At 53.7% G+C, this 13,882-nt stretch overlaps 1 protein-coding gene across 1 annotated transcript; it reads left to right on the forward strand.

Annotated features, from left to right (window-relative positions):
* Positions 1-5,537: 5,537 nt before the first annotated feature.
* Or2b11 (olfactory receptor family 2 subfamily B member 11) lies at positions 5,538-6,596 on the forward strand. Its single transcript, XM_004874753.2, has one exon. It carries the CDS (start codon positions 5,538-5,540, stop codon positions 6,594-6,596), a length of 1,059 nt encoding a protein of 352 aa, XP_004874810.2.
* Positions 6,597-13,882: the final 7,286 nt, after the last annotated feature.

A 13,882-nucleotide genomic window follows, 5' to 3' on the forward strand; every position in this document is an offset into this window, starting at 1 on the left:
GGGGAGCTGCACGCTGCCTCAGTGTTCCCCTGTCCTCAGTGACCCCTCCAGCCTTGGAGGGAAAACAACCTCCAGCCTCGATGCAGCCCTAATTGGTGCCCGCTCAGGGTCTCCAGGATCCATGCTAATTGAGCCCCAGCGGCCCCAGACACTCGTTAGGCAGCACCAGGGGAGCCTGGTGCCGAGGGACAGGGAAGAGCCAGGGAACAGCTTGAGAGCACTGAGGCTGGGGACTTCCTGAGGGACAGCTGAACGCAGAGCAGGAAGGACATGGGGCTGCGCTATATGAGTACTGCGCCCACTCCACGGCGTCACCATGTCTCCAGGCCCAGGACTGCAGCCGTGGGCAGGTCCCCCGTGCCACCCAGGGAGAGCCCTGAGCACCCCGCTGGCCTGCTGCCCGGGAGAGCAGACCCTGCTCCCAGACGGACCGGCCCAGCCAGGTGAGGAGCCCGCGGCGTCCTCCGTCCCCAGCACAGGCTGCAGCCCCACGGCCTGAAAGCAGGTCCTGGGTGGTGAGGGGCTGAGCGACCTGCTGGTCCCTCCCGACAGGGACAGCGTGCACCCCAGACTTCAGAGGGGGCAGGGGCCGCAGGGTGGAGACAGGAGATCCGGACGGTGACCACACTAAGAGCATGCGTTTCCGGTGTGTGCAGGCCGGAAGGGCAGCCAGGCTCGGAGCAGACCCCCTGGACAGTGCCGTGGCCGATCTCTGGACCCAGCCTCACCCCTGCTGCCCCTACGTTTACTGTGTCCCAGCCAGGAGGCACACAGACCCCGGCGGGGCCTGCACGGGGGACAGGGCCAGGAGGCCCCAGGGCGGAGGAGTCACACAGCAGGGGAGACTTCAGGGCCCAGGGCACCCTGTGCTGGCACTCTCTCCTCAGACCCCACCGTCACCAGGCCAAAGCGCACCGTGGGGAGGACCCCAGCTGGCAGGGTAGGAGGCCCCAGCCTCGGAACAGAACCCTCATCCTCTGTGGACCCGGGCCTCCCTCCTGCCCAACCAGCACGGGCAGGCAGCTTCTTCCTCACGGGGAAAGCCTAGTGTCAGGAACCACGGGGAACTGAGGCAGGTTCGGCTGTTAGAGCCAGAGGCCTGGCCTTGCACACCCTCCAGCCTCCTGTGCTGGCCACAAGGCGGCGAAGGTGCTGCTCCACCCGCTGGGCTCCAGAGGGGACAGGGACACCCAGCGGCCCTCCTGTCGGGAATTTCTCTGGGGTCCACTTAAACGCTGAGGGAGCCCAGGTGCTGACCAACTTCCTCGAGGACAGCAGGCAGCTGCGAGGGTGGTGTCATCCATGACAGCGTGCGCGGACAGGGACAGAGGTGGGTGTGGGGCCTGGCGTGGAGAGCTCGAGGGTGAACCCCGGCAGGGCATGGAGGCCGCACCAGAAGCAGCTCCCTGGCCACCCCACTCGGGCCGGGCACGCCCTGCAGGGTGAGCCGAGTTTCAGATTAAGAACCAGGCCCTCTGGTCCCTGCCGGAAGTCTGGAAGTGCCGCAGGCAGGCGGGTGTGATCCCCTTGCCTCCTGTGTGGGGCCAGGCACAAGTCCCACAGGGCCCACAGCAGTGCCAGCAATGGAGGCAGATGAGCGGATGGACAGACCAGCCGTGGTGATGCGCTCCAGGAGGCTGGGGCAGGAGGATCCCGACCTAGTGACTTCATGAGACCCTGTCTCTAAATAAATAAACAGAATGTTAAAAGAAAAGGGCTGGGGTCCTAGCTCACTATAAAGGCTCTGGGTGCAATACCCACTGACGCAGAAAGAAAAATGATGTGAAGGTCCAAGATCAATCAGAAAGGTTAAGGCTGTACTGGGCATGCCGTGTGCCCACAGCCTTGGCTGCAGAATTCGGGGTCCAAGCACTGAGCCTCAGCACCCTACGCTGCTGCAAGGGGAGGAGGAGACAGCACCAGAGCAGCTGCAGAGCCAGCTCGGCTGGGTGAGGTAGAGAGTCAAAGCCTTTGCACTTCAGAGGGGCCTCTCTGTCTGGCACCAGGCGGGACTTGGCGGGCCTGGGAGCCCTGTGTCCGCCCAGGGGAGGCTGTGGCGTGGGTTCACCCCTACTGGGGCACAGGGGAAGATGCTGGGCAGAGGCACCACATGCCGGGCTGCATGGTACCCAGCTCTGTGTGCCCTCGTGTGGGTGCGTGTGCGTGCGTGGCTGTGGGAGTGCATGTGTGCAGTGCATACAGGACAGTCCTCAGGAAACGCCTTCGCTGTAGTGCACACCGCCCCACCCCAGCTGAGTGACGTTGTCCAGATCCAGCTGAACACTGCCAACGACGTAGGCAGCAAGGCTCTGTCCCGTCACGGGCAAAGGGGACACGGGCAGAACAGATGCAGAGCAGGATGGAGGTGCCTCAAACTTAAAGTGGAACTAGCTACCACGGGCGGGTTCCCCACTCCTGGGCATGCCCAGTGGAAACAACGCCAGCACACGAGACAGGCCCTGCACCCCTGGGTCTCCTGCAGCTCCGTTCACAGCAGCTCCAAAGTGGGACCAGCCCAGGCCCATCAACAGGCGAAAGGATGAAGCAAATGTGGCGACACACACACTGGAATATCATTCAGCCCTGAAGATGAAGGCCTGCCACGTATAGCAAAATGGAGCTGGAGAACATGTGTTAAGGGAAATAAGCCAGATGAGGAAGACAGGTGTCACGTGTTCCCTCTCCTATGTGGAAGTAAAGACAAGGAGACGTCAAGGAGAGCAGTGATGACCAGAGATTGGAGAGGTGTGGAGGAGCATGGAGAGGGGCTGGACTTGGTCCGTGCACGCTGCGTGCAGGTGTGGGACTCTCCCGCTGAACCCCGTGATGAGCAGTTGCGACATGCCAGGAGCTGAGCGTGGTGGCACACACCTGTGACCCCAGCACTTGGGAGGCAGAGGCAGGAGGATCGCTGAGAGTTCGAGGCCAGCCTGGGCTACATAGTGAGACCCTGTCTCAAAAAATAGAACAGTCAGGTGTGCTCGGGAAACGGGGTGAGTGGCTGAACTTTCTGCATGAACGGGGCAAGACACGCGTCCCCTCAAAGCCCTCCCCTCGCTCCACACACTCCTCCCATCCTCTTGCCACCCAGCAGCGGCTCCGGAGCCCTCTCCTGGGCATTTTCATTGCACTGTCCTGGCTGCCCGATGTCCTGCATCGCTCCAGTGACTGGGAAGAGCCGGAGCCGCCCCGTGCCAGATGCCCTGAGTCGGACAGATGCGGACCGGGACCGGCTTAGGAGCTGCCTTCCGCTGGACAGCTCTCCACAGGGGGGCACCGAATTCTGGTAAAGACGCTGAGGAGAGAGGACTTCCGGAACTCCGGCAGGAAGTGGCAGGACCTGGGACCCGTGTGTCTGACGCCAGGGGAGGGCTATAGGGCCTCGGTGGCAATGTGCCTTTCACTCGAATACTTTTTTAACTTAAACACTATATTTTTCTATCACCTCTTGTACCGTTGACTTACACAGTATAAAAAACAGGAACGCAAAGGTCGTCTGGGGCCAGTGCAGGCGAAGGGAAGGCACTAGGATGGGCCCAGAACCCGACACCGCAGCTCCTGTCCTGAGGACGCCCTGCTGCTTCGCTTCTGCCCACAGACAGCGCACCTTCAGGAGGTGGCAGGGGACTGAGCCCGAGGCAGCTTCGCTCTCTTTGTCCCTCCTCCCGGCCCCTCTGGCTCCGCTTCCCCTTCCCCTGGGGAACGTTTCTCTCCAGGCTGCCTGGCCGCGCTCCTACTTTGCGCTCTGCTGATACCCTAGGCTTCTCGCGCCAGAGAAACCACGAATGTCTGGGCTGCGAGTCTGATTTATTCACTCAGCGCGATGTCTCCAGGCATCCACTGCCGAAGCCCTGGGGGCACAGGGCCAAGAGGAGAGCAGCGCGGTGGTCTGCGTCAGGCCCACGAGGCTGCGGGCCTCAGGGCTCGGGACGCGTCCCTCCCTGCGCAGGGGCCTCTCGCCCTCTCCGGCATCTCCCAGTCTCTGGCCTCGCGGTCCCTGTGACTTCTTTCCTTTCCGGGTTCGGGCTCCGGCAGAAAAGCAGGACAGCGGAAGCCTAACCGGGGAAGCGCGGCAATCCCCCGCGGTGGGAAGCGCTCGTGCTGCTAGGAGGCCCGGCTCTGACCCCGGCACCGCGGGTGGGCTCAGGGCTGGCCGGCCTGGCACCGCAGCAGCACTCTGAGGAGCCCGAGTCCGCCCAGCCCGGGCAACCCCAGCGTGGACGTCGGCCTCCGCAGTGAAAGTGCTAAGGTGGGGCAGGGGCCTCGGGGTGTCGCTCCGGTGCCGCCCTGGCTCAGTCCCCAGCTCTGCCCCAAGTGCCCGCCTGGCCGTGCCGGCCACAGCTCACAGCTCACAGCTCGTCTCGTGGGCCAGAACGGGCCCTGGCCCCTCAGAGAGAGCTGCCTCCTGCGCGGTCTCACCTGAGGTCCTTCCAGAGCCCTGGGAGGGAGGGGGAGCGCGTGGTGCGGTGCTTCCGGTGCTTCCGTGGGAACACTGCCTTGGAACCCCAGCAGGAGGGAAGGAGAGGGAGGTGGGTGGGGTCCCTCACACCTGGGCTCCGAGTCTCCTCGCGCAGCAGCGGGCTCCTTGGAAGCTGGCCTGCCGGGCATGGGCATGCGCTGCAGCAACAGCGAAGCCAGCAGATCTCCACTCGCTGCAATCAAGCAGGAGCCCGGGATCTAGAGCTTCCTGTTACCTGCGCTGGTTTGAACTTCTCTGCACTACGACAGTGCAGCAGCCCTTCATGGGCTTGGTGGGGCAGAGAGTGTGTCAGAGATGACAGGGCTGGGACAAAGGACCTCGGGAGAAAGACACCAGGAAAGCTGTAATCCCAGCTCTCAGGAGGCTGAGGCAGCGAGATCACTGTGAGTTCGAGTTCAGCCTGAATTATATAGCAAGACCCTGTTTCAAAAAGAGATGCCATGAATATGCGGTGGCAGCAAAGGTGTCCAGAATCACACGGCCTGTGCCCTTCCTGGATTAGAGAGGAGGCAAACGGGGGCTCTGGGGGAGCCTGACCCAGCCATGGCTGGGTCACCCCAGGCTGCTGCCTTCCCAGGCCCACGGCTTCCTTCCTGTGCCTGAGGTTAGAGTGAATGAGGACAGATGAGAGCGGCCCTGGGTTGAGGGCCGGTGGGTGGCCACTCCGCAGCCCCTGCTCACCCTCACTGGGCCTTCGCACTGGGTGTCCCTGCCCCTTGCCCGCCACCACCCCCAGAGGCAGTGAGCGCGGCCACTCCCTGCCAGCAGGGCTGTCCCTGCCTTGACCTGCATCACAGAGGACCCCACCGTGGAGGGCTTTTGCTGACTTGCCATCCCGCTGCCAGCCCCAGATTCAGCAACAGAGGCAAGTGCTGCCCCCCTTTCAATATGGCGGGAATAAGAGTTCGGGAGAACTGAGGGCCTTGGAGGTGATGCAGTGGGCAGCGGAGAGCACAGGCCAGCTCCAAGGCCAGGTGGGTCCACCCAGGACTGTGCACAGCTGACCACACCTCAGCAGGTTCTTACCCCACTTGTCCCACCCTCACAGGGGCCCACGATGCCGTGCCATGAGGGCTACAACCAGAGCCTCCCAGAGCGTCCCCCTGTGGACTTCGTCCTCCTGGGCATCTCGGACCGCCCGTGGCTGGAGCTGCCGCTCTTCGTGGTGCTCCTGGTGTCCTACGTCCTGGCCATGCTGGGGAACATCTCCATCATCCTGGTGTCCTGGCTGGACCGCCGTCTCAGCAGCCCCATGTACGTCTTCCTCAGCCACCTGTCCTTCCTGGACCTCTGCTACACCACCACGACGGTGCCGCAGATGCTGGTCAACATGGGCACAGCCCAGAAGACCATCAGCTTCAGTGGCTGCTCAGTGCAGTATGCGGTCTTCCACTGGCTGGGCTGCACAGAGTGCGTGGTGCTGGCCGCCATGGCCCTGGACCGCTACGTGGCCATCTGCCAGCCCCTGCGCTATGCCCTGATCATGCACCGCGCACTCTGCCGGCGCCTGGTGGCCCTGGCCTGGCTCAGCGGCCTTGGCAACTCCCTGGTGCAGGTGGTACTGACCGTGCAGCTGCCCTACTGTGGACGGCGCGTGCTGAACAACTTCTTCTGTGAGGTGCCGGCCATGATCCAGCTGTCGTGCGCGGACACGGCTGTGAACGACACCATGCTGGAGGTGCTGGTGGCCTTCTTCGTGCTGGTGCCCCTGGCCTTCATCCTGCTGTCCTATGGCCTCATCACTCGTGCCGTGCTCGGGGTCCGGGCCCCCGCAGGCCGGCACAAGGCCCTGGGGACCTGCTCATCGCACCTGGCCGTGGTGTCCCTCTTCTACCTGCCCGCCATCTACATGTACCTGCAGCCACCCTCCCACTACTCGCAGGAGCAGGGCAAGTTCATCTCCCTCTTCTACTCCATCATCACCCCCACGCTGAATCCCTTCATCTACACACTGAGGAACAAGGACGTGAAGGGCGCCCTCCGCAGGCTCCTGGTGCGGACCTGCAGGCTGTGCAGGTGTGCGTGTCCCAGCTGTGGCCCTCGTCACCCACAGAGAGTGCGGGCGGGCCCGTGTGCCACAGCACCACGCACCAGGGAGTCCATGGCCTTGCAGTGAGGACTGAGGGCTGGGGAGCCCCAAAGCCCCTACCCCAAACACCTCACCTCCCTGTGGCCGCAGAGCCTGTGAGCCCCACCGTGGATCAAGTCAGATCCAAAGCTGCAATTCTCAGAGACCAGGTGCTGTCCCCAAATGCTCAGACAACCCAGTGTTCATAAGCACCTGCTGGTTTTGAAGTGAAAAGAGCTGCCAAACATAACTTGGAATGGATAATTATTGTAAAATATTTGTTAACAAACTCTGTGCTAAAACCCTGTTTGAAACTTGTTTGAAACTTGTCCATGTTTGAAAACTCTGGGTGAGCCTTCCCCCTCTTGTGGGGCAGCCTGTTCCCAGAGAGATTAGAAACCAGCCTTGAAGTGTGTTTATCTAAGCTATTCTTGCCACCTACTGCTGCTTTATCACATCTCTGCCACATTCTGCTATGTAACCGCAATTTAAGCCACCCTGTAAGAGATATAAAAAGGAGAAACTGTCCTAACTCATGGTCAGCCTATAAGGATTTGTTTCCTGAGGCTGTCCATTGCCTGACATAAACTTCTTTTTTTGTTTTACCCAACTCTCCTGTCTCTGAAAGATCATTTCAACTCCCTTTGCCACAACAGTTTAATTAATTTTTAATTCCTGGCTCTTTCCCTTTCCCCTCTCCTAGGTTTCCTCTGCTCTTCTCCCACTTCTCTCTTTTTAAGCTTCTTCTTTCCTTTCCCCATACTCCTAAGTTCACAGACTGTGACACTGAAATATATGCTTATCTTACTTATGATAAATGAATGTTCTCCATGGATTTTAATCTCCATAAGGTTTATATGAGTTTTTCAAAATATGACAAGAATGCAGTGGGTTCCTTTCTTCTTTCATGATCATCAACAATGCTTCTTCTCTCTTGGTTTCCTTCTATAGAAAGGTTTTCCACACTGGCTGGGCTCCAGGGCAACAGATCTACCATGGCGGAAGGACTCGTGAGGTGCCATGATACTAACGAATATAGTGCATTCTCTTATCTTAAAAAAGATCATGTAAATAAAGTCAATATTAAGGACAATAAAAACTTTTAATAAAAAGCTGAAGGTCTGGAGTGTCGCTCAGTGCAGGGCACTCCCTTAGCAGGGGAGGCCCTGGGTGCAGCCCCAGCACATGTACACACACACACACATGCACACACACACGGTTCAGGGTAGTTCCGATAATAGCATTTGTAGGTGGCTTCCAAGATGCCAGCAACATGGAAGTGTGCTTGTGCATGACAACTCATGTGATGTGCACAGAGCCTCACAAGCTGCCCTGGCAGTTCCAGCCCAGCTCCTGTGAGGTCTGGGCTGTCAGAGGCTGCACCAACCTGACCATGTCACCATCCTCTGGGGGCTGAGGTGTGAGCTTCCCATGATACCCATGCTGGCCACTGCTTTTGGAGCCAAGCCAAGATTCCAGGGGCGTGCGTGTGCATTTCCTCTCTATGTTACAGGTTCATTTCCATCTGTTCATTTTGAATCCTCTTGCCTTGTCCATGCCAAACAATAACAGAACCGACCCTGGAAAATCACAATAAACACATGAAAATCAGGAAAAAAGGAAACTGAGGAAGGCTTTCTGCACAAACCACAGTGCTGTAAAATTTATTTAAGAAATATAAAAAAATAATTACTGTCCCAGTACCAAGGCACAGAGGATTTTTTTCTGGACAGTCATGCAAGGTGCAGAGAATTTCCTGGCAGAGAAAGAGTGGTGGGCACAGCTTTGCAGCAATGGTCTTAGGTGGTCGAAGTTCAGTGAAGGCCCCACAGACTCACCATAAAGGTGTCTTCACACCCAGGGGACACTGGTGCTGAGGCTGATGCCTCAGCAGAGACACGCTAGCTCAGGGTGGGCTCAGATTCCCTTCCAGCCTTGCAGTGAGAGATGGAGACCAACCTCCGTGCTGTCCACGAGGACTGAGTGACTCGCCTGACACTGGATGCAGCGGAAGAGGCCATGAGGTGTGTGGTGCTGCAGACCTATTATTGTAGACAGGTAATTTAATTAGATATCTTGTAGGCAGTGAGACAGGGCCGCCCTCGAGGCCACAGCCCTCAAGTAACCAACACAGGGTGGAGCCAACATGGGGAACAACTGAGGCCCATTCACTGGTTAGCATTATGGAAAAAGGAAAAGAGGTACTACTTCCCCTGGGGATAGATAGCAGTGATTGATTTTCTAAATGGGAAATCCCTTGTATGTAACTTGTTTTCCCATTTGATCCCCATTTAATCAATATTACCTGGGTGACTGTACTTGTAATCCTATTGGTCGGTCATGGTTTTGCCCCACCTCATGCCCACCTTGGAATTTTCCATTGGGTCTTATAGTTTTGTCCCACCTTGAACCCGCCTCACCTCCTGGCTTTGCTCCATAAAACCCCCCTGGGAAACAGGGTCCCTGGCGCCCCACTCTCTGGTCCCCTTCTGTCTCCCTTAGGCAGAAGCTCTCTTTCTCTCAATAAATTTCCCTGCTCTTCACCTCCGTTGTTCCTAGAATCCATTCTTCGATTTTAGAGAACACGAACTGGCGTTTCCATACCTGGCAGGTTTGGAAGTTGCGTCTCTTCCCCCTGTATCGCTATGCTGCTGGCACTTTTGGAGGCTGAGGCGGGAAAATTTAAATTCAATACCAACCTGGGCAATGTTGTGACTTACTGAGACTGGCTCAAAATTTTTTTTGAAAGGGTGTGGGTTTAGTCCTCAGTACCCAACAAATTTTAAAAAGATCAGTGAAAGAATTTCTAGGTTTCTCACAAAGAGTGTGAAAGAAAACTGCAGCTCCGCATGAGTTGCAGTTCACCTCTCAGGAGCCTGAGGCACCAGGAAAGACTGGCAGAGCGAAAGAGGGAGGCACACGACCCTGTGGCTCCCACCCTTCCTGGACCCACCCAGTGATGCCAAGCAGCGGCCCCCGACCACACAGGGGACAGATGCCTGTTCTCAGCCCCTCAGCACAGGGCCCGGGACTCAGCCAGAGCTGCCATCCGACCAGGGAGAGTTCAGAAGTATGGATACCACTCGAGGCTGGAGGAGGAACATTTAATTAACTGATGAGCAAACTGAAGCACGTTCACTGGACACGCTCAGAGGCAGCAGAGAAAAATGTGGATAAACTTTTACAGTGAGACTCAAGACTTGAGATGTTCTGTATGCTTTGGCAACACAGGAGCCCAGGGACCACTGCAGACCAGGGGAGGGGAGGCGGCAGCCCGTGGTACTCTGGAAGGACGCCAGGGGGCGCGAGAGACCAGGCGAGCCGCCAGGGAGGCGCCGGCCCAGGTTTGCGCAGAAGGGCAGCAGGGAGGGTCGCCTGCCTGCCTGCTCTCCCTGGGCTCTGCTTTCCTTCTCAAAGGCATGAACAAAGTCACGGGGAAGATGAGGAAATGGGAGAATGGCCCAAGCACTGGGAAAGCAAATTCCCCAGGTATCATAAATAAAGGAGGTTTCCATCATCAAAGGTCTGGAAATAGCCACCATCGAAATGCACGGCAGGCCAAGGGACGATGCATAAGCAAAGTGAGGGTGTAAAAAAATACAGAAGGGCCAGGGGTTTAGTTCAGCAGCATCTCACCTGCCCCACAAGCGCAGTCCTGAGTTCAATCCCTGGTACCAAAGAAAAAAAAATACAGAAAATATAAAACAGAACCAAATATGTCTGAGAACTGAAGAATGCAATTATTTAAATGAAAAATTCCCACAAGGGTCCAAAAGGAGACCGGATCAAACAAATGAAAGACTCAGCAAACTTGAAGTCAAAAGCGTCTGAAGTCAAACAATGAGAAGAGTGGGGATTGAAGAGAAGGAAGAAGGCCTAAGGTACTTACAGGACACCATGGGGTGACCACGGTTGTTATAAAACTAAGGAGAAAAGCAGAGAAAAAGAAAGTGCCAGAAGGCTTACAGAATCAAGAAATGGCCCAAAATTTCCCAAAACTGGAGTAGGAAGTGGACAAGACTTTACGACTTTAAAAAGTGCACTGAATCTCACTACAATGAATCCCAAAAAGGCTACATCTAGACATATCGTAACCAAACAGTCAAAAGTCAAAGACAAAGGATTTTGAAAGAAAAGGGACTCACCATGCTCAAGGGGCCCACGTGAGACTTAACAAATTCCCCAGCATACACCGCAGGCCAGAAGGAAGTCATGTGGTACACTCAAAGTGCGGAGAGGAAGAAACATCAACAGGACTCCAGTATCCGACAAAACTGTCCTTGGAAATGCATGAGCGGTAAAGACCTTCCCACATGAAAGGAAAACTAGTGAGGAAATTCATCACCTCTCAATATGCCTTCCAGGAAGTCTCAGAGGTCTACTTGAAGCTGAAAGAAAATAAAAGCTACACAGCAACCAAGGAAGCATGCAAGAGGAAAAAGGTAAATAAAAAGAAAAATACGGAATACCACACAGTTCAGTGGTGGTACACTGACCACTCTTAATTCCATATAGAGGCTAAAAGATAACAGCATAAAAAACTATCATTGCAGAGGCTGGGGATGTAGCTCAGTGGCACAGCGCCTGCCTGGCAAGCACAAGGTCCTGAGTTCGATCCCCAGTACCAAAAAAACTATCATTGCAGAATATGTAAATGGCTTAACAATATTAAATGATGTCATTTGTGACATCAAAATCACAAAATGATGAGACTGAATTAAAGTGCAAAATTTTGCATACAGTTCAAGTTAAATTCTGTCCCCTTTAAAATAGATTGGTAGCACTAAAAGAAAGTTTAGATAACTTCACTGTAGCTGCAAAGAAAATACCTTTAAATGATACCTTTAAAAAGGGAGGGACTCGGTGCACATCGGTATAATAAATAGATGAAACATAAGAGAGGGACAAAGGGACAGAGCTGCTGGACAGAAAGACAGTTGCAAGAGTCCGTTCATCTCAGAGATCAGCTGATGTGGAAATGGCTGAACACCCTGGAAAGGGCAGATCATATCTGGATGCACAGGAAGCAAGGCCTCCATGCACCACCTGCGGAGACTCTCTCTGGAATAAGGCCACACAGGCTGAAAAGGAAGTAAAGAGACAGAGCGGCCACATTCAAATCAGAAAACATCAATTTTAAGTGAAAACGTACCAGAAGAGATAAAGAAAAACACTACGTAATGATAAAACGGTCAGTTCATCAAAAAGCATACATATTCAGGCATACAGTGCCAGACCACTGAAACCCATGAAGCAGCACTGGGGAGAGGACAGTGGGGAGAGGAACAGGTGGTGGCAACAGTAGGATGCAGAGGTGCCCCAAGTTCAGCCATCAGTAGAGCATCCAGCAGAGGACCCGGAAGGAAAGAGCCCACTGCAGGGCACTGGAGATCACAAGGGACAAACACTGCACTCAGCAGCCTCATGGAATATTTTCAAGCGACACAGAATATTTTCCAGGACACACACCATGCTGAGTCACAAAACAAGTGGCAGCAAGTTGTGAAAGACTGAAACTTTCCAAGTACCTTTTCTGACTACAGAGGAATAAAACTAGAAGTAAATAACTAAAGGGGGAAATCTCAGCCAGGGCAATTAGGCAAGAGAAAGAAATAAAAGACATTCAGGTAGGAAAGTAGGAAGTTAAACTGCCCATTTATAAATGATAAGATCTTATGTATACAAAACCTAAATATTACACACATGCATGAACACATGCACCACACAACTGTTGGGACTAATACATGAATTCAGGAAAGTTACAGGACACAAAATCAACACCCAAGAACTAAGTGCATTTCTATACATAAACCATGAACTATCTGAAAAGGAAATTGAGGGAACAATCTCATGCAGTACCACCAAAGAATAAATTCTTTACAAACTTTTGCAGGTGAAAGACAAACTGAAAACTATAAAATATTGACTAAAGAAATTAAGTGAGACACAAATAAATCCAAAAGCATCCCCATTCATGGGTTGGAAGAATGGACACTGTTAAAATATCCATACTGGGCTGGGGATGTAGCTCAGTGGTACCGTGCCTATCTGACAAGCACAAGGTCCTGAGTTTGATTCCCAATACCAAAATTAAAAATCCATACTACCCAACACCACCTACAGATTCACTATGATCTGTATGAAAATTCCAGTGTTCATAATGTGCTTAACATATATAGAAAAAAGATTTCTAAAATCCATTTGAAGCCACAAAAGGTTCTGAATAGCCAAAGCAATCTCGACCAAACAGAACAAAGCTAGAGGCATAACAGTAACTTTCAAATGTACTACAAAGCTATTAGAGTACTAAAAATAACATGGAAATGGCACTACACACATGTGCACACATACACACACACACACACACACACACACACACACACATCAATAGAGAATAGAGAGACCAGAAATATATCCACACATTTACAGTGCATTCACTTATGAGAAGATGCCCAAGAACAAAGGTTGGAGAAAAGAATCTCTTCAAAAACTGTTGGGAAAACTGAATATGCATATGCATAATAAACTGAATATGCATAAGAATGAAATTGCATCCCTGCCCGTCAGTGTACACGAAACTCAACTCAGAATGCATCAGAGACCAAGCATGAGACCTGACACTGGGGAACTAACAGAAGGAAACAGAGAGAGGACAGGCAGCAGGCTTTTAGAGAGGACCCCACAAGCACAGGCCACAAAGCCGCAACAGGTCAGTGGGAGGACAGCAATCTGAACAGCTTCAGCACAGCAAGGGGCTTAAGGTTCAGAGGGGAGAGACCAACTTCAGAATGGGAGAAAATGTGTGCAGGCTGTTCATCAGACAAGGGGCTGGTGTCCAAAGCATTTAAGAAACTCATGCAACTCATCAGCAAAATAAAAAAGAACAAGTAATTCAATTTATAAGTCAACAAATGAGCTGATAGATATTTCTCAGGATAAGAAATGCATATAACTAAGAAGAGTGTTTTTAAATGCTTAATATCACTAATCATCAGGGAGATGCAACTCAAAACCACAAGGAAATCTATCACCTCACTTCAGTTAAAACAACTAGTACCAGAGAAAAGGGGTCCTTCTACCCCACTAGGGGGATATGAGTGGGCCCACCCACTGTGGGAAAGAGAATGGAGAGTCCTCCAATAGGGAAAATAGATCCCCAGGAGGAAGCCAAGTCGGTGGTCAGTCATCGTGATTATCAGAAATCACCATCCACGCACACGGAGGAGGAAGTGCAGAAACCATGCCTGCCACGTCTGAAGGCAGGGCAGTTAACTGAGGGTTAATGCATGCAGCGCCCCTTGATGAACATAATCATTATGTACGGCAAACATACA

The sequence above is a fragment of the Heterocephalus glaber genome, unplaced genomic scaffold (genome assembly GCF_053883595.1).
Source record: "Heterocephalus glaber isolate CG9 unplaced genomic scaffold, H.glaber_assembly_v1.0 deba00001466, whole genome shotgun sequence".
In the NCBI taxonomy this organism is placed as follows: Eukaryota; Metazoa; Chordata; class Mammalia; order Rodentia; family Bathyergidae; genus Heterocephalus; species Heterocephalus glaber.

Bases quoted from the DNA above. Each gene is read 5' to 3' on its own strand.
- Or2b11 (XM_004874753.2), top strand. From the start codon at position 5,538: ATGCCGTGCCATGAGGGCTACAACCAGAGCCTCCCAGAGCGTCCCCCT.